We start from the raw sequence: 24,305 nt of genomic DNA, 5'->3' as shown, positions 1-24,305 counted from the left end.
ACATCTGTGGCCAACTGCATCTTGCCCCCTCTACGCTCACCACAGGGAGGTCGCCGGGCTGCTGGGAAGGGTGTCTGCAGCAAAGAATTCCGGGACTCATTCTGGGGAAAGCCCTCCAGCCTGGGTCAGGCTGCCTTGGAACTCAACGGCAGGGGCTGGGAAGTTCCACCAAGCCCCAGCCCCTCAAGAAGCTTTCAAAGCAAGAGGCATTGGGAGGTGGCTAGCCGTTGCCTGCCTCTGCATGGCAACCTGGATTTCCTCGGTGGTCTCCCCTCCAAGTCCTTCCCAGGCCCAGTCCTCCTTCGCCTCTGAGGCTAGCCCGGCAATTACAGCTCCACCGAGGGAAGCTCTGTGCTGCTGGCAGGCCTCTTCTCAGGGCTGGCCTTCAAATGGAGGAGCAGCAGTGGCGTAGGAGGTTAAGAGCTCGTGTATCTGATCTGGAGGAACCGGGTTTGATTCCCAGTTCTGCCACCTGAGCTGTGGAGGCTTCTCTGGGGAATGCAGATTAGCCTGTACACTCCCACACACGCCAGTTGGGTGACCTTAGGCTAGTCACAGCTTCTTGGAGCTCTCTCAGCCCCACCTACCTCACAGGGTGTTTGTTGGGAGGGGGGAAGGGCAAGGAGATTGTCAGCCCTTTTGAGTCGCCTGCAGGAGAGAAAGGGGGGATAGAAATCCAAACTCTTCTTCTCTTCTTCTATTCCAAAGGCCCTTCACCTGACGTCAGAACCTCGGCGTCCTGTTGCTTTTCCAACCCAAATCAAGCATTACTTCTGCCACGAAGGTGCTTCGTCTTTTGCGACCACACACACCCATTTCCAAAAGAAACTGCTTTATTTCCCACACATTTTTTCAGTGATTGATTTGACTTGCTCTCTGCACTATCATAGCATACGGACCAAAAATTCATTGGCAAACGGGCTCAAGTCTCCACGGTCGTCGGCTCCATACAAACACCCAAAGTTGCATGACTACAACACAAAAAATATATATATAAAGTTCAAATAGCTTCAGGAAGTGTTTTTTAAATAAGTTCTGCGGGTGGAAGAGAGGTGGGATGCACGTGGAAGTGTGAGTTTCACTCTTGAGCATCAGAGGAGCTCTTGAGGGGTCTTGCCTCCCACTCCCTCAAAAAAAAATCCCTCCCCAGAACCTAAAGAGATCAGGGAAAACGACGACAAGAACACAGGAGTATTGCTGACCCTGGTCAAGGAGTGATCAAAACCTAACCTCCCACTGAAAAATGACACTCTCCATAGCTAGGCAGGCTTTGGGAGGAGACACCCCCCCCCCACCCCCGGTCAGGGCACAAGGAAGCCTCTGGCCTTCTCCAAAGCCAAACAGCCCAGGCAGCATTGGAAGGCTCTGCTTGCTGGGAAAGAGCTCACTCCTCAGGGAAACCGGCCACCCTACAGATGTCCGTGCTGAGCCGGCAGCTGGGGAGGCTGCTCCGGCTTTCCTACCAAACGTTTCTCGAAGGAGACAGCTACTGGGGGGAACGGGACGACTAACAGAAGCCAGGCTCTATGCTGGCTCTTAAGAGGACCTAACCTGTCTCTGTGTTTGTTTTCTGGACAATAAAGCTCCTGCGACTGTCCGGGGGTGGGGTGGGGGGACGGGGCTGCTGGATACTGTCCAAGAAACTAAACCCATTCATTTCAGCTAAATCCGCTTCCCATCAGAAAGCACAACATCCGACGTGATGAAGCAGCCCTCGGTGCTCAGTTACTGCTGGGCTGTTCTGTCCAAAAAGTGTGGGCAATCCGTAATCCGCTGGGCTCCCCGTCGGCAGGCGTTTTCCTGGGAAACAGGAAGAAGTCCCAGGAGAGCAGCAGGCTGGTATCGTTGGCCGGCTTTGACGCCCCGTCCAGACTGGCTACTCCTTGGAGTCCTGCTCATTCCCCTCGGGAACTCCGTCCTCGCTGGCCTCCTTCTCTTCCTTGCTGCGCTTGTTCTTTCTGTGCTTGTGGCGCCGATGGCTCTCCCCTTCCTCGCCCTCGTGCTGTTTCCTGGGAACAGATGGGAAACAAGAAGCCGAAGGGTCGGGTCAGTTTGGCTGCCGAGCTCAGGAATCCCACAGGAGCCCAACTTGCCTTTAGAATCAAGAGAGACGGAAGAGACCCCGAGGGCCACGGAGTCCAACCCGCTCCCATGCAGGAAGACACAACCAAAGTACCCTGGACAGATGGCCGGCTAGCCTCTGCTTAAAAACCTCCAAAGGAGGAGACTCCACCACCCTCCGAGGCAGTGCATTCCCTGACGGTCAGGAAGTTCTTCCTAGCACTGAAGGGGTACCTCTTTCCCGGCACCTTGAACCCATCACTCCTTGTCTGCCTCTCTGGAGCAGCAGAAAGCAAGCTTGCTCCCTCTTCAATATGCCATCCCTTCAAATATTTAAAACATGGCTATCATGTCCCCACTTAACCTTCTCCAGGCGAAATATTCCTAGCTGTCTAAGCTGCTCCTCCTAGGGCAGTGGTGGCGAACCTATGGCACGGGTGCCGGAGGTGGCACTCAGAGCCCTCTCTGTGGGCACATGTGCACAGAGTTCGTCATGTGGGGGTGGGGGCGGCGGCGATAAGTAACCCTGTTAAGTGCTATTAAACCACACTGACTTTCATGGGAAGAACTAAAACACAATCCTTTACCTGGGAATAAGCTCGGTTGCTGGCAACAGGGTTTGTTTCTAAACCCTCCTAGGGTCGTGATTCGCCTGCTGGAAGCATTGCACGGTTGCTTCAAAGCAAAGCCACCAACTACAACCAAGCTTACTCGTGAGTAATGCATGCCTTGGAGCCAACAGTTATAAACTAAAACCTCAGTATTCTGGTTAAATTGCCATGTTGGCACTTTGCGATGAATAAGTGGGTTTTGGGTTGCAATTTGGGCACTCGGTCTCGAGTCATAGGGCATGCCACTGTCATAGGGCATGGAATCCAGGCCTTTTACCATTTTGGTGGCCCTCCACTGGACCTGTTCCAGCTTGTCAATATCCTTCATGAACTGTGGTGCCCAGAACTAGGCACAACGCTCCAGGTGAAGTTTGACCAATGCAGAATAGAAAGGTTCTACTATGTTCGTCCATCTAGACATGATACTCCTATTGATGCAGCCAGAATTGCATTGACTTTCTCAGCTACTGCATCACACTGCTGTCTCATGTTCAGTTTGTGATCTACTGAGACTCCCATATCCCTTTCACATGAACTGTTGTCAAGATGGGTGTCTCCCATCCTATATCTGTGCATTTCATTTTTTTTCTGGCTAAGTGTAGAATCTTACATTTATCTCTGTTGAAATTAATTTTGTTTGTTTTGACCCAGCTCTCTAACCTGTCCAGGTCACTTTGAATTCTGATCTTGTCCTCTGGGGTATTAGCCATCCCTCCTAATTTGGTGTAGTTTGATTAGCATGCCCTCTATTCCATCACTCGGGTCACTGATAAGAATACAGACTAGAACTGGACCCAGGACAGACCCTGCTGCACCCGACTAGTCACTTCTTTCCAGGATGAAGATGAGACATTGGTGAGCACTTTTTGGTTTCAGTCAGTCAACCAGTTACCTATCCATCTAACAACAGCTTTGTCTAGCCCACACTTTGCTAGCTTGCTCACAAGAATGTCATGGGGGACCTTGTCAAAGGCCTTAATGAAATCAAGGTCTGCCACATCCACAGCCTTCCCTTCACCTACCAAACCTGTCATTCTATGAACAAGAAAAAAGAGAGAAAGATTAGTCTGGCATGCCTAGTTTTTGAGAAACCCACGTTGACTTTTAGTACTCATGGCATTACCTTCTATGTGCTTACAGACTTCACAAGAGGGGGGCGCACGCATGCATTGGAGTCTTTGGGCTAACACTGCTAACCTAGCAAGCTCAGCGTGGTTCAAAGAGAATAATGCAAGCTGCGAAACAGACCCACAACACCACTGAAAACTGGACTCAGTCAATCTTAACCAGGCTTTGGTTTTGGAATATAGCTGTGCCTCAGAATGCTGACTGCCCCCTCATGCACAGATGGGACCTCAGGAAGACACGTCCCAGACGATCAAGACCAGCAATATTGACCAGCAAATGATTTTTGCCTCAAGTGAGAATTGCAGGGACTCCTCTGGCCACTCACTTGGGATCACCAAAGGAGTCAGCTCCACAGCTACATCTACATGGACCACATTGACTTGTTTGTTTGACTTGCATCCTGCCCTCCCTGCAGAAGCAGGCTCAGAGCGGCTACCAGCACATTCATGCCAAGCACAGTACACCATAAAAGCAACAAAACACCCCACAATAAACCCCAACATGGTGCATAACTAACCAGGTAAAGGGGAAAAGAGGGCAGAAAACAAAGAGGAAAGGAAGGGAAGGGGGGATGGCTGAAGAAGCCGCTCCCCCAAACTATCCATCTGTGCTGCACGTGACATGAACTCGGTCCTTTCATTCAAGCACCTTTATTATTAATCCAGGGCAAAACTATTGCTCAGCACCAGAAGAAGAAGAAGAGTTTGGATTTATATCTCCCCTTTCTCTCCTGCAGGAGACTCAAAGGGGCTGACAATCTCCTTGCCCTTCCCCCCTCACAACAAACACCCTGTGAGGTAGGTGGGGCTGAGAGAGCTCCGAGAAGCTGTGACTAGCCCAAGGTCACCCAGCTGGTGTGTGTGGGAGTGTACAGGCTAGGCTGAATTCCCCAGATAAGCCTCCACAGCTCAGGCAGAAGAGCGGGGAATCAAACCCGGTTCCTCTAGATTAGATACACGAGCTCTTAACCTCCTACGCCACTGCTGCTCCAGGAGGGCCAAGGGGAGCCAAGTAGCCTTGCATCGTGCCTGCCTTGGGCTCCAGAGGACAGGCCCCTCCCTTCACCTTCCAGCACCTTTAATGGGGCCGGCAGGCAGGCAGGCAGGCAGCGCTCTGTTGCGCCTGGACCCAGCTGAGCCATGAGTCTCCTCCTCCTCCTCCTCTAAGGAGAACTGTACTGGATTTTGTCGTGGTGGGGTGAGGTGGAGGGTCTGAGCCAGTCTGACAGAAAATTTTGGCTAACGAAGATTTAGAAAATAAAACTGCTCCATGGAGATGCCTTTAATGGGTATTTAGAAGCTTCAGGTGGCACAAGAAAAGGTTTGGACTAGAAATCAGTCTGGGCTCGGGCGTCCTGCAAAGGGACAGGCTTACCGGCGGGAGGACTTGTGTTTGCCGCCCTCCTCTTTGTCCCGGTGCCTTCGCTCCCGATGGCGATCTTCCCGCTCCCGGCTGCGCTCCCGGCTCCTGCGGTAGTCCCGCTCAAAATCGTAACTGCGCTCCCGGCTGTAGTAACGATACCGTTCATCATCACTGAAAGGGAAAGAACACGCAACTGTGGGGCTCGGAAAGAGAGAAGGTAAATGATCGGGTATCAAGCTCTTCTCCACTAATTTAAAGCACGCCCCACAAAATGCAACACGGGTTCCCCATGGGACATTCAGGACAGCCCTACCTACCTCAAGAACAGCTGGATCCGAGTCCAGAAGCACCACAGAAGTCTACCAGATGTGAGAGGCGGAAGCACAGGTGAGTCACGGCTCCCTTTGTCAGATACCACCTCTTACAAAAGCAGCTTTGACTCTGAAATGTTTATCACCCAAAATCTTGTCAGTCTCCATGGAGCTACTGGAGTCAAATCCAGCTGTTCTACTGGAGGCCAACATGGCTACCCTCTGAAACTACCTCCAGAAGGGCAAACATGGACACACCCTAGAACTGACTTCTGCTGAGGCTCCCAAGTGTCTCACCAAAACTAATCTGAATGATTCTAATTCTGCTGTTCTGGAGAAATTCACACAGCGCCCTTAAATCCTGATTGGGACATTTGGATTAGTCCCATTCCAGCCTTGCTGAACTTATATCAGTACACCTACTGTCATGGGGTGAGGGGCTCACAACTTTTGGAATTACTGCTACTACATACTGTCCTGAATATTTGCACTGCTTCATGTAGTCTGTCTTGGTGAAACCCTGCCCATATCTCTACTAGAAAAGTTGGCATTTGTTTATTTATTTATTATATTTATATACTGCCCTCCCCAAAGGCTCAGGGCGGTGTCCATCAATAATAAAACAGTTTAAAATATCATCATAATATATAAATTTACATAAAAGAATACATAAAAATACCAAGACTACAGATGGCTTCAACCCCTCCCTCCCCTTTTATGTACCCACGGGAGGCCAGATGTTCTTATGGCGAAGTTGACATCATCCCAGCTGGCCAAATGCCTGGCGGAACAGGTCCGTTTTACAGGCCCTGCGGAAACTTTGTAAGTCCCGCAGGGCCCTGATCTCACCTGGAAGCCTGTTCCACCAGGTAGGGGCCAGGGCCGTAAAAGCCCTGGCCCTTGTAGAGGCCAGCCGGATCGCCTTGGGGCCAGGGATCACCAGTAGGTCCACCTCCGACGAGCGGAGGGGCCTAGAAGGGCGATATAGGGAGAGACGGTCCCTCAGATAAGCAGGGCCAAGGCCGCGAATGGCTTTGAAGGTCAATACCAAAACTTTAAACATGACCCGGTACTCAATTGGCAGCCAGTGCAGTTGGTACAGGACCGGCATAATCCGGTCCCTAGTTGTCACCCCAGAAAGGAGCCATTATCTTCATACTATCTCCACTGGTGAGAGCAAGTATGGCATAGTGGTTAGAGAAGGTCCAACGAGGACTAGGGAGACCCGGCTTCAAATCACCTCTCCTCTGTGGAAGCTTCCCAAAGGAACTTGGATGAGTCGGTGTCTTCAGCCAATCTACCCCACGGGGTTTTGAGGATTAAATGGTGGAGAACAGAATGATGTTCTCTGCTTTGGGAGAAAAGGCGGGACATGGGCTCAAATACAGAAATAAATATTGCATGTGGGCAGAATGAAGGTGACAGAGATAACCTGTGGCCCTGGAAAGATTCAACCCAGAGGGGTCCCGATCGATGTATCTCAGACACCCCACGAGAAGAGCAGACTGCATCTCAGAACTTCAACATGTTAGACTTTTGCTCCTGATGCCAATGTCAGGTTCAATCAGCAGGCTGCCGGAAGGTACAGAGCTGTGCCAGCATCATTCCAAGCGGCATCTTAACCCAGGCAACATTCACACTCACTTGTTGTATTCACTGGCGGTGGGGGTCCGGGCACGATCTCTTTCCCTCTCCCTCCTTGAACCAGAGTACTCCCAGTGACCACCGTCAGAAGCGCTGGAGGCCTTGTCCACGGTGGTCACCCAGGGCGCATGAGACGTGGAAATAGGTGGGTAGCTGATGAAACCTGAATCTGCGGGGATGGAAGAGAGGCTTCCGTCATGCAACGGTGGATACCACCCCCTCTGCTTGCTGCTGCAGACATTTTCTACAAGGGAACTACTGTTCATCTGGCAAAGAAGCAGACTGGGGCCTCCCACTGCTCCACTGCGCTCGGAATGAGAGCATTTCAGAAGTAAACACAAGATTAGAGTTCTACATCTCTCTCAGGCACACACTCTCTTACACATCTGGCAGAGGGGTGGGGCTTCCCTCTCCTGCTGAGCCATGGATCTCCTGCACCAGGCCGGGATGCTGACCAGACCAATCTGTGGCTACATCAAATCTCTCTGAAACACTCAGTGCTGAGTGGGCCACACCTTGATTTGAGCACAGCTAGACCCCGGTTCAATCCTCAACAGAGGGGAGAACAGCTGCAGACACGGGCAAAATGCTTCTGTAGAGTCAGGACTTGAAGAAGAAGAAGAAGAGTCGGATTTATATCCCCCCTTTCTCTCCTGTAAGGAGAGTCAAAGGGGCTGACAAGCTCCTTTCCCTCCCCCCGCCCCAACGAACACCCTGTGAGGTAGGTGGGCATGAGAGAGCTTAGAACAGCGATGGCGAACCTTTTCGAGACCGAGTGCCCAAACTGCAACCCAAAACCCACTTATTTATCGCAAAGTGCCAACGCAGCAATTTAACCTGAATACTGAGGTTTTAGTATAGAAAAAACGGTTGGCTCCAAGGCGCACGTTACTCGGGAGTAAGCTTGGTGGTAGTCGATGGTTTGCTTTGAAGCAACCAAGCTTACTCCCAGGTAGCGGATCGCGCTTTAGTGAAAAACAGTGGGGTTTAACAGAGCTTAACAGGATTTACCTACACTGCTTCCTCAAAACTAGGTCTTAGGTTTGATGCTAATAATCTCCCTTAAATTATTATTATTATTATTATTTATTTAATTTGTATACCGCCCGATCCCCGAAGGGCTCCGGGCGGTGAACAACATTCACTAAAATATCAACAGGAGCGGTCGTACAAATATAAACACATAGGCTCCATCCCATAAAATAGCTTAAAACTCATAAAACAGCAAAAAACCATAATACATAATAAAAGGCGTCCGACCCCAATTTAAAGGCGTCCGACCCCAATTTAAAACCTACCCCCATGGGGGGGGATGGCAGGACCCCTCAATATGAGGGGACCCTGATGTAACTGCCCTAGGGGCAGGGCAGTAAGGGGGCACCATGTCAGCAGCTGGACACTCCAAAGGCCCGGTGGAACAACACAGTCTTACAGGCCCTGCGGAACTCACCCAAGTCCCGCAGGGCCCGGACAGCTGGAGGAAGGGTGTTCCACCAGGCCGGGGCCAGTGCCGTAAAGGTCCTGGCCCGCGTGGAGGCCAGCCACATCATAGAGGGGCCGGGGGCCACCAGTAAGTTGGCCTCTGCAGAGCGCAGAGGCCAAGTTGGGACATATGGGGTGATGCGGTCCCGAAGGTACGAGGGTCCCAGGCCGCGCAAAGCCTTAAAGGTCAAAACCCACACCTTGAAGATGATTCGGAATTCAACCGGGAGCCAATGCAGCTGTCGCAACACAGGCTGGATGTGTTCTCTGAAGGCGCCTCCTGTGAGCAGGCGTGCTGCCGCATGTTGGACCAGTTTTAACTTCCGAATCAAACGCAAGGGAAGGCCGGCGTACAGCGAGTTACAATAGTCCAGCCTGGAGGTGACCGTTGCATGGATCACAGTGGCCAGATCCGCCTGGGAGTGGAAGGGAGCCAACCGCCGGGCCTGGCGAAGATGGAAAAATGCAGTCCGGGTTGTATGGGCCACCTGGGTCTCCATTGAGAGAGACGAATCCAGGTGGACCCCCAGACTGCGAACAGAGGGGGTCGGCGCCAATGAGACCCCCTCCCACACCGGCGGCTGGAAATCCCTAACCTCACCCCTGCGGTCTAGCCAGAGGATCTCCGTCTTCGATGGATTCAGTTGCAACCTGCTCTGCTGCAACCAACCAGCTACCGCCTCCAAACAATGCTGGAGAGCCGCAGGGGCGGCAACCGCTCCCCCCTCCATCAACAGAATGAGCTGAGTGTCATCAGCATATTGATGACAGATCAGCCCAAAGCTCCGCACCAATAGTTACATTATTATCACATGATGAACTCTGTGCATGCGTGCCTACAGAGAGGGCTCTGAGTGCCACCTCTGGCACCCGTGCCATAGGTTTGCCACCACTGGCTTAGAAGAACTGTGACTAGCCCAAGGTCACCCAGCTGGCGTGTGTGGGAGTGCACAGGCTAATCTGAATTCCCCAGATAAGCCTGCACAGCTCAAGCGGCAGAGCGGGGAATCAAACCTGGTTCCTCCAGATTAGAGTACAGCTGCCCTTAACCTCCTACGCCACTGCTGCTCCCCCCACTTGCTGTCAATCGCCAAGAAATAAAACCGAGCGAACTACCAATGGGGGCTCTTGTTGCTAGTGGGAACGAGGTTATTAACAGTCCTCTGACCTCTGTGAAAGAGGGAAGGCCGGTACGGAATAGCTGGATCTCGTCAGATTTCAGACGCTAACTAGGGTCAGTACTTGGGTGGGAAGAAGAAGAAGAGTTTGGATTTATGTCCCCCTTTCTCTCCTGCAGGAGACTCAACGGGGCTGACAATCTCCTTGCCCTTCCCCCCTCACAACAAACACCCTGTGAGGTGGGTGGGGCTGAGAGAGCTCCGAGAAGCTGGGACTAGCCCAAAGTCACCCAGCTGGCGTGTGTGGGAGTGCACAGGCTAATCTGAATTCCCCAGATGAGCCTCCACAGCTCAGGCGGCAGAGCGGGGAATCAAACCCGGTTCCTCCAGATTAGATACACGAGCTCTTAACCTCCTACGCCACTGCTGCTCCTTGGAGATCACTGAAGAAGGCTGTGCACAGGAAGGCCACGGCAAATCTCCTCTGCTTCTCACTTGCCTGGAAAACGCCTTGCTGGGGTCCCCATACATTGGCTGTGACTTTACACACGCACAACTGCTCTAAAAAGGTGCGCACAATCCTCTGCAGGCCACAATTCTTTGCTCCCCTGCCAGAATAGAGGTCTTTGAACGCCCACTGGACTGGGCACAGCCAGACTTGTTTCACAGGAGCGGCTGGAAGGTGCGGGCAGGTGCTGAGGACTGGCATCTGGGGTGCCAAGCCCACCATCCTCTCTATCAACGGACAACCCCCGATTCTCAGAGTTCTGCCGGTGCCAGCACAGCCTGCAGCCTTTGGCGAGGCTTCTTTTATTGGATAAAGCCACCCGTGGGAAAGGTGCATCTCAGTGGTTCGTTTTAATATTTTTTTAAGAAGAAGAAGAGGAGTTTGGATTTCTATCCCCCCTTTCTCTCCTGCAGGAGACTCAAAGGGGCTGACAATCTCCTTGCCCTTCCCCACTCACAACAAACACCCTGTGAGGTAGGTGGGGCTGAGAGAGCTCCGAGAAGCTGTGACTAGCCCAAAGTCACCCAGCTGGCTTGTGTGGGAGTGTACAGGCTAATCTGAATTCCCCAGATAAGCCTCCACAGCTCAGGTGGCAGAGCTGAGAATCAAACCCGGTTCCTCCAGATTAGATACATGAGCTCTTAACCTCCTATGCCACTGCTGCTCCTGTATAAGTGTATAAAAAGATATGAAGCTACATTGGGGGCCAATCCGGGCCTAGCTACATCAAACTAAGGCACACAAAAGGAAACAGGAAGGCACAGGAAAATGCAGGGGGATCCAAGGACGTCAGCCGAAAGGAGAGACTGTTGCCAAGAGCAGAGGGAGGCCGAGAAAGGGAACAGTCCAAAATATCAAAGGCTGATGGGGAGTTTGAGAAGAAAAGGTATTCCCACAGCCAAGTGAAGGACACCCCACCCAGATCAACTGTTGCCCGCATGAAAGGACAGCAGCACGCACACGTGCGCGTGCACACACACATCCCCCCATGGAAAAACCAGGCCACCCTGCCCCACCCTCCTGCCTGTGTTGACGTGCAGAGAGCAGCGGCTGGCATGAAGTCACTTCCAAGAGCAGACAACACTTTGAAGGACATGGCCCGGTCTCTGCTTCCTCCCTCCCCCCGGAAGTCAAATCCCAGGACCACGACTGGGTGGCACAGAGCAGGGGGGCGTCTGAGGGGCTTACCTGCGGAGCTGTAGCCAAATGGGGGTCCCTGTCGGTTGCTGTAGCTGGCAGGCTGGCTTTGAGGCAAGACACAAAACACACACAAACACAATCAGCCGGTTAGCAACCTTTCATGCCCATTAATGCCCTGGGGGTGGAAAAAACCTTGCTCGGATGGAGCATCGTGGCTTCCCAGGTGGCACCTGCGACCAAGCGCCGCCTCCCCTAGTTGAGAGGCAGGATTCCCTCTTCCTTTCACATTCTCAGCCTGTCACAAGAAGCAGCAACGCCTCCGTCCAGGTTTTTTGTAATGTGTCAAATCAGCCTGTGGCGGGACCTGAACTCATGACCCACGAAATCCTCAGGACTGCATCTAGCCAAAGGGGAGGCCACCTGCATCTAGCCAACCTGCATCTAGCCAAAGGGGAGACCAGCTGCAGCTGCCCAGGAAGCCTTCTGACATCCTCAGGCCAGACACGGTCCAGGGATACCCCCTGGCTGGTTACACAGGACTGAACAACTAGGAGACCAGCTTTGGTGCTATACAGATCACTTCTGCCTCACCTGACTCCAGCCCAATTGTATCAGGACTGGAAGAAAACACATTGTGGTTCTCATGCTCCAAGAGTCTACCAATGGATGGAGCCGGGGGGGGGGGGGGAGCTTTCTTTTGCAGCAGCAGCAGCAGCAGCAGCAGCAGCAGCAGCAGCAACCACCCACCCACCCCCCTTCCTGAGATTGCAAATGCCTTAGCAGACCAGGTGCTCAGGAGCAGCAGCAGCAGCAAGCTGTCCCTGCTTTCACATCCTGCCTGTGAGCTCCCCAAGGCACCTGGTGGGCCACTGCGAGTAGCAGAGTGCTGGACTAGAGCCGTGATGACGAACCTTTGGCACTCCAGATGTTATGGACTACAATTCCCATCAGCCAATTGGCCATGGGAATTGTAGTCCATAACATCTGGAGTGCCAAAGGTTCGCCACCACTGGACTAGAGGGACTCTGGTCTGATCCAGCAGGCTCTTTCTTATGTTCTTAACCTACTACATTTGAGGTTGGTTTATTTTTTAGAGAAATCTTTCTGAACAGGTCTTTGGTAGCCATTCCCCAACAAAACATGAATTCAGCAACAGCACCTGTAGAATGAGCTGAACTAGCCAAAAAATCAAGGCTTCCAGAGCCATTTGACCAGAACTCCTGGGCTAACTCCATGGAACTGTTCCCCGGTGCTGTATGGGAAGCCCCAACTTTCTCCAATGCTCCAGCACGAGGCGTGCCTAAGGCCCTTCACCAAGCCACCCTCTGGGGTCCCATTGCCCAGGAATTGGGGCTCCTGCCCAGTCTCTTCAAAGGCATCATCTACAGTGGGGGTCCCCCATTTTCTTGAGCCTGCAGACACCTGTGGAGTTCCTACAGAGCTTGGTGGACGTTGTTACTAAGTGGCTGCCAGAGGAGCCCGAGAGAGCGACACGGTGGCTGCCACAGCTTACCGGGACTCATAAGCAGTTTCTAAGTAATAAACAGTATGCAGCGCTTCCTCCACCAGAGCTAAAGTGTTTGTGTCCCACCTCTCCACCAAGGACGTCCAGGCAGCTCACGTGGATCTTCCCTTTCATTATCAAAACAACTCTGGGAGGCAGACAAGAAGAAGAGTTTGGATTTATATCCCCCTTTCTCTCCTGCAGGAGACTCAAAGGGGCTTACAATCTCCTTGCCCTTCCTCCCTTACAACAAACACCCTGTGAGGTAGGTGGGGCTGAGAGAGCTCTGAGAAGCTGTGACTAGCCCAAGGTCACCCAGCTGGCAAGTGTGGGAGTGTACAGGCCAATCTGAATTCCCCAGATAAGCCTCCACAGCTCAGGCGGCAGAGCTGGGAATCAAACCCGGTTCCTCCAGATTAGATACACGAGCTCTTAGCCTCCTGCGCCACTGCTGCTCCTTGGGTAACAAGGCTGAGAAAGGGAGGTCAACCCGTCAGCTTCATGGCAAAGTTAGAATCTGAATGCGGGTCATTGACAGTCCTTGCCTAACCACTACATCAAACTGGCTCACATGACTCACTGTTTAACTAGACGGTGGCCGGATGAAGGATCTGAGACACAGCACAACAGGCTCCTACAGCAGCCAAAATGACTGAGGCTGGGCATTTGGATTAGAGGATCCTTTGAGCTGTTTACTCTCAGGGCTGGAGTCAGCAGCAGATGTTGATACAGGGACCTGAGGAGCAACGGGCAGGGATTCACACTGTGCACAGCCACCGGCTGACTCTGGCCACCACGACAAAGGAACGGAACGGAGACCCACCAATGCCTCTTCGCATCAATTGGCTGAGACAAGTCACATGAGACTCCTTGCCTCACATAGAACCATCTGGCCCCAGCTTAGTCTCTAACTTCCCTCCCCTCAAATGCACGGCAGCCAGACCTCAAACGGCAGGACTAACCCTGCAATCCTTAGAGAGGAACAGAGAACGCCCTCAGCGCTGCTCTCCAAGAGTCCACAGAAGAAACCTCAGGACACATTTGTGGAAGGGAGAAAACCAGAAGTCCCAGGGACACCCGAAGGCGGGGCTATGCCATTATTAGCTGACAAAAACAGGAGTGACCCATATTGTTGGAGGGTCGCATATAAACTTGCCCACAAACGGAGCAAGGGGGGTTCTCTGGGAATCCCCACCAAGACCAGTCATGAATCCACGAGGACAGAGGCTGAAATGCCGCAGCCTTTCGAGAGGGTGGAGCGCCGGGTGGAGATGCCATCCGGTTGGGGGCTCACAAACAAGCTTTTATCATAGCACCGTGGTGGCGAACCTTTGGCACTCCAGATGTTATGGACTACAATCCCCATCAGCCCCTGCCAGCATGGCCAATTGGCCATGCTGGCAGGGGCTGATGGGGATTGTAGTCCATAACATCTGGAGTGCCAAAGGTTCGCCACCACTGTATAGCAATTTAGCTCTGTTCTTACTTACCCATCTAACGTCGGGATGAGGAGAGCAGGCGGTGGAGCAAGAGGTGGAGGGAACAGCCCTGCAAAGAAAGGCATTCATTGAGCAGTGTTCCGGGCCGTGCAGAGTCATCCGCTCCTCCAGGGACAAGGGCATCGAGGCATCCTTGGGTAACACGGCGGAATGCTTCACCCCATCCCAACACCAGCATGCTGTGCCATTCCCCACTCCCCAACCACCAGGAAGAACTGGCAAAGACGCAATCTGGGAACAAAGCATTCGGTGTAGGCTTCACTTCTGATCGCAGGGGGGAGGGGCGAAGGAGAAAAAGGTCCCTGCTGAGATGTTGGGGTCTCTGCAGAGCAGCTTTTCCAGGGCTGCCGACCCACATGTTCACAAGGACCAGCTCTACTAAGCTCCAGAGCTGCAGCTACAGCAGTTGCTTCCAGACCAGCCCTCTGGGCCTGCCTGCTCCTTTTTCAGAAAGGAACCTTCTGTTTCCACAGAGGCTCAGGAGGGGGCTGCCACTGAATCTCAGCTGAAATGCTCCTCCGTTTTTTTAAATTTTTCAAATGTTCTGAAATCAGCCGCCTTCTTATCATTTGAGACAGGTCTACTGTCGACTGTGCAAAGATCCTCGCATGTAGCTACGTGAATGTGGTTTGTCCCAACATGCGCTTTATGGGTTTTGACCCTGGATTTAGAAACCTCCCCCTAAAACCATGAACAGGAAAACGCCAGAAGACGAAAACAAATCACTTGGGGATGCGGGGACAGTCAGCACCACATATCTAAGGAGAACTGGTCAGGGGGTTAAGAAAAAGAAGAAGAAGAAGAAGAAGAAGAAGAAGAAGAAGAAGAAGAAGAAGAAGAAGAAGAAGAAGAAGAAGAAGAAGAAGAAGAAGAAGAAGAAGAAGAAGAAGAAGAAGAAGAAGAAGAGGAAGAAGAGGAGGAGGAGGAGGAGGAGGAAGAGGAGGAAGAGGAGGAAGAGGAGGAGGAGTTTGGATTTATATCCCCCCTTTCTCTCCTGCAGGAGACTCAAAGGGGCTGACAATCTCCTTGCCCTTCCCCCTCACAACAAACACCCTGTGAGGTGGGTGGGGCTGAGAGAGCTCCGAGAAGCTGTGACTAGCCCAAGGTCACCCAGCTGGCGTGTGTGGGAGTGCACAGGCTAATCTGAATTCCCCAGATAAGCTTCCACAGCTCAGGCGGCAGAGCTGGGAATCAAACCCAGTTCTTCCAGATTAGATACATGAGCTCTTAACCTCCTACACCACTGCTGCTCTTAACAGCATTCATCCCACCCGGATGTTGGATTAAAGGCAGGGCGGAGAAGAAAGCGCCCCAGAATCCTCTCTGTGCTTGGGAACTTTGCAACACTCTTGAGGTATTCTACACTTCCACGTGAGGGCTGCCAACTTTCAGGTGGATCCTGGAGATCTCCCAGTATTGCAACTGATCTCCAGACAACAACAATTAGTTCCCCTGGAGAAAGCGGCTGCTTCGGAGGACACAGACTCTCTGGCAGAAGGGCCAAACTCATTTGTTATGAGGGCCAGACATGCCATAAATGTGACTTGGTCAGGGTTAGGGGTTGGGCTGGGGGCGGGGGACAGGGGTTAGGCTGGGGGCGGGGGACAGGGGTTGGCTGCCTTGGCTGGTCCTAGAACTGAAAGGAAGGGGGGGGGTGCCTGGACTGGCAATCCCACAGTGGTGTAGGGTTGCTGCCTTGAGGGAGCCTATCAGGCCTGTGAGCCAGCTGAGGCAACCCTTCAGCAGCAATCCTCAGTAGAGTCTCTCGTGGCAAAATATGTGTTTATTTTTAATTGTTTCTGAGCTGGCCAAGTGCTCGAATTCTCCATATCACGCTGACGCTTTCTGGCACTCATATTCTATCAATGAGTTAAAATAGATTAATACAAACTGTTGTTACAGTTGGGGTGGGCACCTTAAGTTAATTGATTAGTTAAAACTTCCCCTTAAGGCTTTGGGGATTCTAAAACCAAAACTACAACGAAACCCAATAGAACAATAAAACAGTAAAACAATTAGCTAGGAGCTAGCAGTTGCTAAAATCTTTTAAAAACCTTTTTTTTTAAAAAGTTAAACTGTCTCTAATTACCCTAATAAAAGGACACTGGTATCAAGCCCAGCAATAAAATTGTTAAAAGTTAAAATGTACTAAAACTAAACTAAATTAAAAGCCAACATTAGCTGAAAGATAGTAGGTTTAAGAGTTTTAAAAGAAACTCAAGGAACACGGAGCCCAGTTAGAGGAGTGCAGCTGGCATGTCGCCAGCATTAAGCGATAATGATAAAACAATTTTAGATTAAAAAGGAGTGCTAGTAGATAAAAAGTGAGTGAGGTAAAAGAACTTTTAAAAACTTATCTTAAAAATGCGGAGGAGCTCGTCAGGGAGCGACCGCACGGAACGGCAACCGGAACCGGAACCATCACCCTTCAGCAGCCTTTCCAGACCAGACAGGGGGTGTGGGGGTGGGTGGGGCTGTTGCCTCAACTGGCTCGCGGGATTGACAGCCCTGCTGCTCTATGGCGTTACAACTGCCGAGGTCCTTCCCTTTCCCAAATGCATTTCCCCCCCAGGCTCCAGGCCCAGACCCCCAGGAACATCCCAACCCAGAGCTGCCAACCCTGTTCCACGTGGAGAGGAGGACCCCCCCCCCCCCGGCCACTGTCCCCCAGCACCAATTCACATCCTTTAGGCTGACCTGCTCCCTTCCCCAGGAAGGTCCACTCAAACACAAGGAAACTTGCTCCTGTCATTTGAAGCACACAGAGGTACATACCTGGAATGGGGCCGGGTGGTGGAAGACCTACACAAACCAACAAAAGAACACTGAGAACAGTGACAGTGCTGCGCGCACCGTGCACAAAGCAAGTCCCTCCGTTACGCCCGGATGACAGTTTCAAATTTCACTTTCAATCCTTTCAAGCCTAGGCTGGCAGGATAATAAATAAAATGAAAAATGAGGGAATACAATAAAACAAACAACACTAAGATTGTTTAAAAATATATGCAAGAAATCCGGCTGCAGCGTTTAGCCAGCCTGCATTGATTGAAAATAACCATTTCAAAATAATGTAATTATTGGAATACACGACAACAGAGCTTAATGCGGACGTTCGGAGTGTCGTGGCGCTTTGTGGAGGCTGAGAGCGTTTGAGAGCTCCCAAGTGGACTTCACTGAGAGGACGGAGTTGAGCACAGGAAGGGTGACTTTCATTTAACCCTTCCCAGATCTTGGCGACCCTAAAATTTGAAAAGTGGGGCTGCAGGGCCCCTTGAAAAAGGCCCACAAGAACCAAAGAAAACCATCCAGATTAGCGGTTGCAAGCGAGCAGAAAAGCTCCACAAAGCTGCCTCCCAACAAAACATTGTTTTCCTTATTATTTTCGTATTTTAATTTTGTTTATTTCCACAACTTTTTTCTTTCATTACCTTATCTGTGGGTTTTTGTATTTATAATATTTTATATAAATGAGAAAACAATCAAAAATATTTACCCCCCCCAAAAGTAAGCCATCCCAATATATCACTAGATACTGTTAAGTACAGAACAGTGTAACACCACATATGAGGTGGCCCCAGGCGAGCCTGGATCCAGCCCCATGTGAGAATCCCTTCCAACAGGTGTGGGATTCCGCGCATGGGATCCAGAGTCCCGCGAGCCCTCGTGGAAGGCAGATTTGAGAAGCTGGATAAAGGCATCCACAGCAATCCTGAGCACAACAGTCATAATAACCCCCATAGAGGTGACAAGGCCAGGTTGGATTTGAGTCCATTTAACTGGAGAATGAACCAAGATCTGCTGTGAAGCTGCCCCATCCAGAAACAGACAGGTGGTCCATTTCACTCAACAGGCAGAATCCTTGTGTGGTCTCGCAAAGACATCTTGTCAAGTCCCATGACTTAAGACCTTTTTCCCTGGAGTGGTCCAGCCCTGGATTCTACCTTCCTCTGTTGCAGCAGAGAATGTCAGACTCTATTCGTGATTTTCGTCCATCTGGTTCTGGGACTGCACTTGTGCTTTTTTGTCTGCCCGATTTCTCTAGCCAAAGGCATCAAACCCATCCCTCTCAACAAATTTTATCTCCCCAAGTTAGTGATTATGGGACTGAAGGTCTTAATTGTTAATGTGCCATAAGAAACAAATGCAGTAGTTAAAAACTCTTTGTGAGCTTAAAACCCCAACCTACAGTGGAGTCTGCCTGTTGTAGCAAGGTACGAGTCACTGCTCCAATTTTGCTTCCTTCCAAATGGCCTCCTCTTGACCAGGTAATTCTATGGCAGTTCTCAACTGGTTGTGTTTTATTCAGATACGCTACAGAATTACCTGTCCTCAGAGGAGTCTGCTCCTCTGCAGATCTGAATGAGTCACAGCTCTGGATTAACATTCCTTCAGTCAGAGGTTCACCCACTGTGACATACCCAGCAAGACAGAGCATGGGCTTTTTAAAAGATCAGTCAGTCTTAATCCTACATATTCCAAAAGTAAACACGTGCGCAATTTAAGAGCAAAGAAACACTCTTCTAGTTTTAGTGTTGAGAGTAAAGTTATCAAAAGCACAGGGAACCAATACTCTGGAAGACACAGGATTGGTTAGTCTACGTATAGCCACTCATCTCTCTTCTGATTGGCTGACTGCAGAGACCCAGGAGGGATTTCAGATCCCACGCCCCTGACTAGGTCAGTAAACTGTGTTATAGAAAACAAAAACTAAAATACAGCTACACAAAAAGTTATGCAATTTATAAAGGTAAGGTATGCTTCAGTGATACAAACAATACAAATTCCACTTCACATACAAAACTATGATAATACCAGACATCAAAAAACAATAATAGTGCTATGCCATTGCTACCACGCTAAAAGCTGTAAAACCAACACAGAATTTGCCTGAGAGTTTCTTCTTCTTCAGAGCAGCAGCGTTGAATCGCAGTAAAGTATTAATATAAGAAAATGATAAAAAACAATTTAAATCCATGATTAAGAACAGAAGCACTGAAAAGGAGTAGGGAGCAAGTTTCAAGGAAACGCATGCAGAGTCACAAGGGAACTCGTTTTCCCTTCATGCTAAATAACTAAATAGTGTTTAATGACTCTGGGATTTTTAAAAAGCAGATTGTTGAAAACTGAACTACCATGTTAGTTTCACAACATTTGCTATGGTAGTGATGGCACAGCACCGTATTATTGCTTTTTGATTAGGAGAAGAGAAGAGAAGAGTTTGGATTTATATCCCCCCTTTCTCTCCTGTAGGAGATTCAAAGGGGCTTACAAACTCCTTGCCCTTCCCCCCTCACAACAAACACCCTGTGAGGTAGGTGGGGCTGAGAGAGCTCCGAAGAACTGTGACTAGCCCAAGGTCACCCAGTTGGCATGTGTTGGGAGTTCACATGCTAATCTCGGTTCACCAGATAAGCCTCCACAGCTCAAGTGGCAGAGCGGGGAATCAAACCCAGTTCTCCAGATTAGAGTGCACCCACTCTTATACCCGCTACACCACAATGGCTCTCTACTGGCATTATTGTAGTTCTGTATGTGAAGTGGAATTTGTATTGTTTGCATTACTGCTACATACCTTATCTTTATAAATTGCATCCCTTTTTGTGCAGCTAGGTTATAGTTGTTTTTCTTCATGGTTCATGCTGCCCAGCACCCACCTGGCGGATGGAGAGGGGGCGGGACAGAGGTAACCGGAGGCGGAGGCGGATGGAGAAAGTGCGGAGGAGGAGGAGGGCCCCCTATGGGCGGCGGAGGCCCCGTCGGTGGCGCAAACGGCTGTTGTTGAGGAGGCTGTTGAGGCTGCGATGGCTGCTGAGGCTGTTGCGGGGGCTGCGATTTGCTCCCATGATCCCCAAGAACCTTCAAAACAACATGAGGCCAGAAGGAAAGGCTCTTTGTAAAACGCCTTCCCACGCTGCAAGTCCACTTATCCCCTCCCCCAGAACTTGCACGCGTGCTACCAACGGGGATGCGAGTCTGCTGTGAGGCTGGAGAACCGTGAGGAACCCCCATGACGTAGCCCCTGCCCCGCCCCCAGGCTTGGGACGCAACTTTTGTGGAAGAAGAAATCAAGGTTTTAGACACAACAACTAGGACAATATGCCTGAAAGAGGGGCAACGTCTGCTGGAACGCTAGAGGCCAATGGAGTGGCTGCACAATATTGCCTGTAATGGCAGGAGGGACTTCATGCAGAATCCGAAATAAATGGCGCAGGGTGAGCTACATTTGAACTATGCAGAGAACAGAGAATTTCTGCAGCCGGGTTCACACCTCCAAGCAGTGGCTGCAGGTGACTTCTTTGGGCCTGCCCTCGGTAGCCAACCTGTATAGCACTCCTTGAATGTCATTTTCGTTCATTGTCCACACCAGGAATTGGGACTCATCCTGCCCTGCAAATGGATGCCGGAGGAAGTCAAGGGTTGGAACATCCAACTGATGAGAATGGAGTTATTCCACCCCACTCATACCAGTTATAGGAGTAGAAGAAGAGTTTGGATTTATATCCCCCCTTTTCTCTCCTGTAGGAGACTCAAAGAGGTTGACATTCTCTTCCCCCCTCACAACAACATTCTCTTCCCCCTCACAACAAACACCCTGTGAGGTGGGTGGGGCTGAGAGAGCTCCGAGAAGCTGTGACTCGCCCAAGCTGGCGTGTGTGGGAGTGCCCAGGCTAATCTGAATTCCCCAGATAAACCTCCACAGCTCAAGCGGCAGAGCAGGGAATCAAACCCGGTTCCTCCAGATTAGAGTACACCTGCTCTTAACCACTACACCACTGCTGCTCCTGAGATCAGTAGCTGCCCTGAAAGAGTGTCTGAGCAAGAAATTATTCTGCGTAGATTACAAGGTGAAGGCACATACGCAGCGTCCCTCTTTGGGCTGGGGGACGTCAGGCCCATCAGAGAGAGACTTCTGAGAGCTTCTGGAATTCTGAAATGCTATCAAAAATGAAGCCAGGCATGAGAGGTGGAAGAGAAATGTTTGCCATGAACAAATCAAGAATGGGCAGAAGCCTAACTAGAAGATTTCAAGAGAAGACAAAAAACCAAAACCCTGCCACCTGGACAGAGCCCTGGCTGGGGAGACGCAGGTGTCCGGGGAACTGACTAAACTTTATTCCCCCAACATTTCCTGCTCACCATCTTCAAACACATGAGACAAGATTCAGACTGAACCATTCTAAAGACAGAATGCAAGAGATGTCCCTTCCTGCCAGGGACACCAGACGGTGGTTTCATCTTTCCTCCAAAAACCAAGATGGCCACCAACCTGACATTCCCAAAGTTTCTGCCGAGGAGTCCTTACCTGAATGGGGTTCTCCTCAGAGGCATGCTTGTCGCGGCGCCTTCCTTCCACCCTTCGGATGGTGCCTGCCTGCCCGCCAATCACATCGATGGTCCCACCCAGCTTCCTGGTACAAAAGGCAAAAGGAACATCTCAGTGCGGCACCAAAGGTCAGAAGCAAAAAGCTGCACCCTGCAAGCATGGGGATGGCTGGCCTGCACTCAGTGCTCACTTCCACCCCCGTCTTCTACCTGTGTAGGTGAGTGGGAGGGGCAGGTGCGTGAGAACATGCACAAGAGAGAAAACAAAGAGTTCCGAGAACAAGAGTGCTGGGATTTAAGCCACAGCACAGCGTCTCCAAGCCAAGAGATTCTCTGCAGGAAAGCCACAGATGCACTTTTCCAGCCGCTCAGGCAAAACTGGAGATGCAGAACGGAAACATGCAGGTGAATTGGAATAAAGGGTTAAGAACGTCAGAAAACCCCAGCTGCATGAGGCACTGGTCTGTCTAGTCTAGCATTATGTCTCACAGTTTTCAACCAGTTCCTCCAAAGGGCCAACAATGAAGCATCAAGGCCGGGGCCTTCAACAGAACATAAGAAGAGCCCTGCTGGATCAGACCGGTGGTCCATCTACTCTAGTATCTTGTATCACACAGTAGCCAAACCAGTTCCACAGGAGGTCCAACAACAGGGCACAGAGGCTGAGGCCTTCAACAGAACATGAGAAGAGCCCATCTAGCCCTGAGCCCTTTGGGGATAGGGCAGTATACGAAATTTAATAAATAAATAAATAAATAAATAAATAAATAAATAAAATAATAATAATAATAAAAAAATACTAATACTAATACTAATACTAATAATAATACTAATACTAATAATAATAATAGTCCAGCATCCTCTCTCACACGGGTAAACAAGGAATATTGGAGAAGCAAGACGACCCGAATAAATTTAGGCCAATCTGCATTGCTGAAAACATTTTTGACAACAAGCAAGTCTAGATTAAAGCAATTAAGAATCTATCAGGCTGATTTTGTCCTTGTTCACTGAAGGGGCGGGCCAGAGCAACGAGGAAGGAGAAATGGCCCCGTTCTGCTGCCAAGGAGGCTTCTCAGCAGCGGAAGCCACCGGAGCAACCGAGGGACATTCCAAAAGGTCTCCAACGTTTGCAGTCCTGGAAAGTCCCACAGCAAAGTCACTGCTGCGGGGCGGTGCTGGGGCTACTGTGTGCCAGACACGCTGTGGGGCCAGGGCATTCCCTGTGCCAACCACGGGGCACTTTTAATATGCAAAATCAGTCTCAGTGCAAAACCCTCCAGTAAATCTGATTGCTGTAATATTTACTTAACATGAAAAGCTCAAAACACAGTCCTTGTACCTGTTAGGGGGAGGCCCAGCTTTCATCCGCCCACCGACAAGGGCCACAAAATCCGTCTTAAAATCCATTTTGACGATATTGTTCTCCGGTTCTTTTTCTGCATTTCCTATCCTTCCTTGCTGAACCTGAGCAAAAATTGTGTGTGAGAGAAAGAGAATGAAGGGAGCATTCAAAAGAGGAAAAGCCCTGCTGGATCAGAACAATGGGCCCAGTTACTCAGCCTGGCCCACAGGGACTGACCAGGTGCCCCAGAGGTGCCACCAACAACATCAAAAAAGCCGGACTCCTTGCGAGCACAGAGGTTCCATCCAGATGTCAGAACTATGAGCCATTGATGGACCTACGTTGTGTGAAGTCGCCCTCTTCCCTTTTCAAGCCGTCTAACCTAGGCGCAAACACTAGTTTTTGTTCTTATATGTTGATTTCATTCGTTGTGTTTTCCTCTTTGCGAGTCACCTCAGGAAGGCTCCAGAAAAGCACGCACGTTTTCAAAATAATACATTTTTTTTTTAAAATCACATGGAAGGAAGTCTCACAAGTGAATGATGCCAGGCGCAAAGTGGCACCTAATTTCTTCCATCCCCAACCTATTGCCTACTAATTTCACGGAGTGCCTCTGAATTCCAGTATTTCGGGAGAGGAAGACAAAGCCGATCACCCAGGGCCTGCTCTGCCCCACTCTGCTTTCTGCCCCGACACGCTTCCTCTCTCAGAGCACCACAGGGAGGAAGCACGTCGGGGCAAGATTTCTTGCCCCAAAATGCTCCAGCTGACAGTGCACGGCAGCTGCTCCTTGGGTAATAGGCCAATATCAGCTGTCCTCACTACGGCGCTGCCCCAAATTCTTCAGCATTCTCACAGGGAAGGGGCTCCTTTGTCCTTTTGGTCACCTTCACCTGCTCCTTTTCCCAATCTGCCATATTCCCTTTGAGATGCTGGGTCAACCAGGCCAGAATATGGAATCCCAAATGCAGCTGAAGTCCCTCGCTCTGCCAGGCCTCGGCCCCAGCTCCCAGAGCTCAGGAAGATGCCTTTTTAAATTAAAATGGAATGAATACCTCACTCTGACACCAGAAAAAATGTTACTGTTGGAGGAGGAGGAGGAGAAGGAGGAGGAGGAGGAGAAGGAAGAAGAAGAAGAAGAGGAGGAGGAGGAGGAGTTTGGATTTATATCCCCCCTTTCTCTCCTGCAGGAGACTCAAAGGGGCTTACAATCTCCTTGCCCTTCCCCCCTCACAACAAACACCCTGTGAGGCAGGTGGGGCTGAGAGA

General features: G+C 50.7%; 1 protein-coding gene across 1 annotated transcript in view; it reads right to left on the bottom strand.

The window, feature by feature from the left end:
- Nucleotides 1–815: 815 nt before the first annotated feature.
- The window catches only part of LOC125442896 (pre-mRNA 3'-end-processing factor FIP1-like), a 45,166-nt gene continuing 21,676 nt past the window's right edge, over nucleotides 816–24,305 (bottom strand). The window contains exons 7-15 of the mRNA XM_048514670.1: nucleotides 23,034–23,158; nucleotides 21,672–21,777; nucleotides 20,023–20,224; nucleotides 17,144–17,170; nucleotides 14,360–14,417; nucleotides 11,414–11,469; nucleotides 7,118–7,286; nucleotides 5,175–5,333; nucleotides 816–2,009 (exon numbers count right to left, since the gene is read on the bottom strand). Of these exons, the coding sequence (XP_048370627.1) occupies nucleotides 1,877–2,009; nucleotides 5,175–5,333; nucleotides 7,118–7,286; nucleotides 11,414–11,469; nucleotides 14,360–14,417; nucleotides 17,144–17,170; nucleotides 20,023–20,224; nucleotides 21,672–21,777; nucleotides 23,034–23,158 (1,035 nt within the window). The 3' untranslated portion in view covers nucleotides 816–1,876. The remainder of the gene's footprint in view (nucleotides 2,010–5,174; nucleotides 5,334–7,117; nucleotides 7,287–11,413; nucleotides 11,470–14,359; nucleotides 14,418–17,143; nucleotides 17,171–20,022; nucleotides 20,225–21,671; nucleotides 21,778–23,033; nucleotides 23,159–24,305) is intronic.

This window comes from Sphaerodactylus townsendi, linkage group LG13 (assembly GCF_021028975.2).
Source record: "Sphaerodactylus townsendi isolate TG3544 linkage group LG13, MPM_Stown_v2.3, whole genome shotgun sequence".
In the NCBI taxonomy this organism is placed as follows: domain Eukaryota; kingdom Metazoa; phylum Chordata; class Lepidosauria; order Squamata; family Sphaerodactylidae; genus Sphaerodactylus; species Sphaerodactylus townsendi.
The sequence above is the reverse complement of the archived record's forward strand: the minus strand, read 5'-3'. Positions and strand labels throughout refer to the sequence as shown.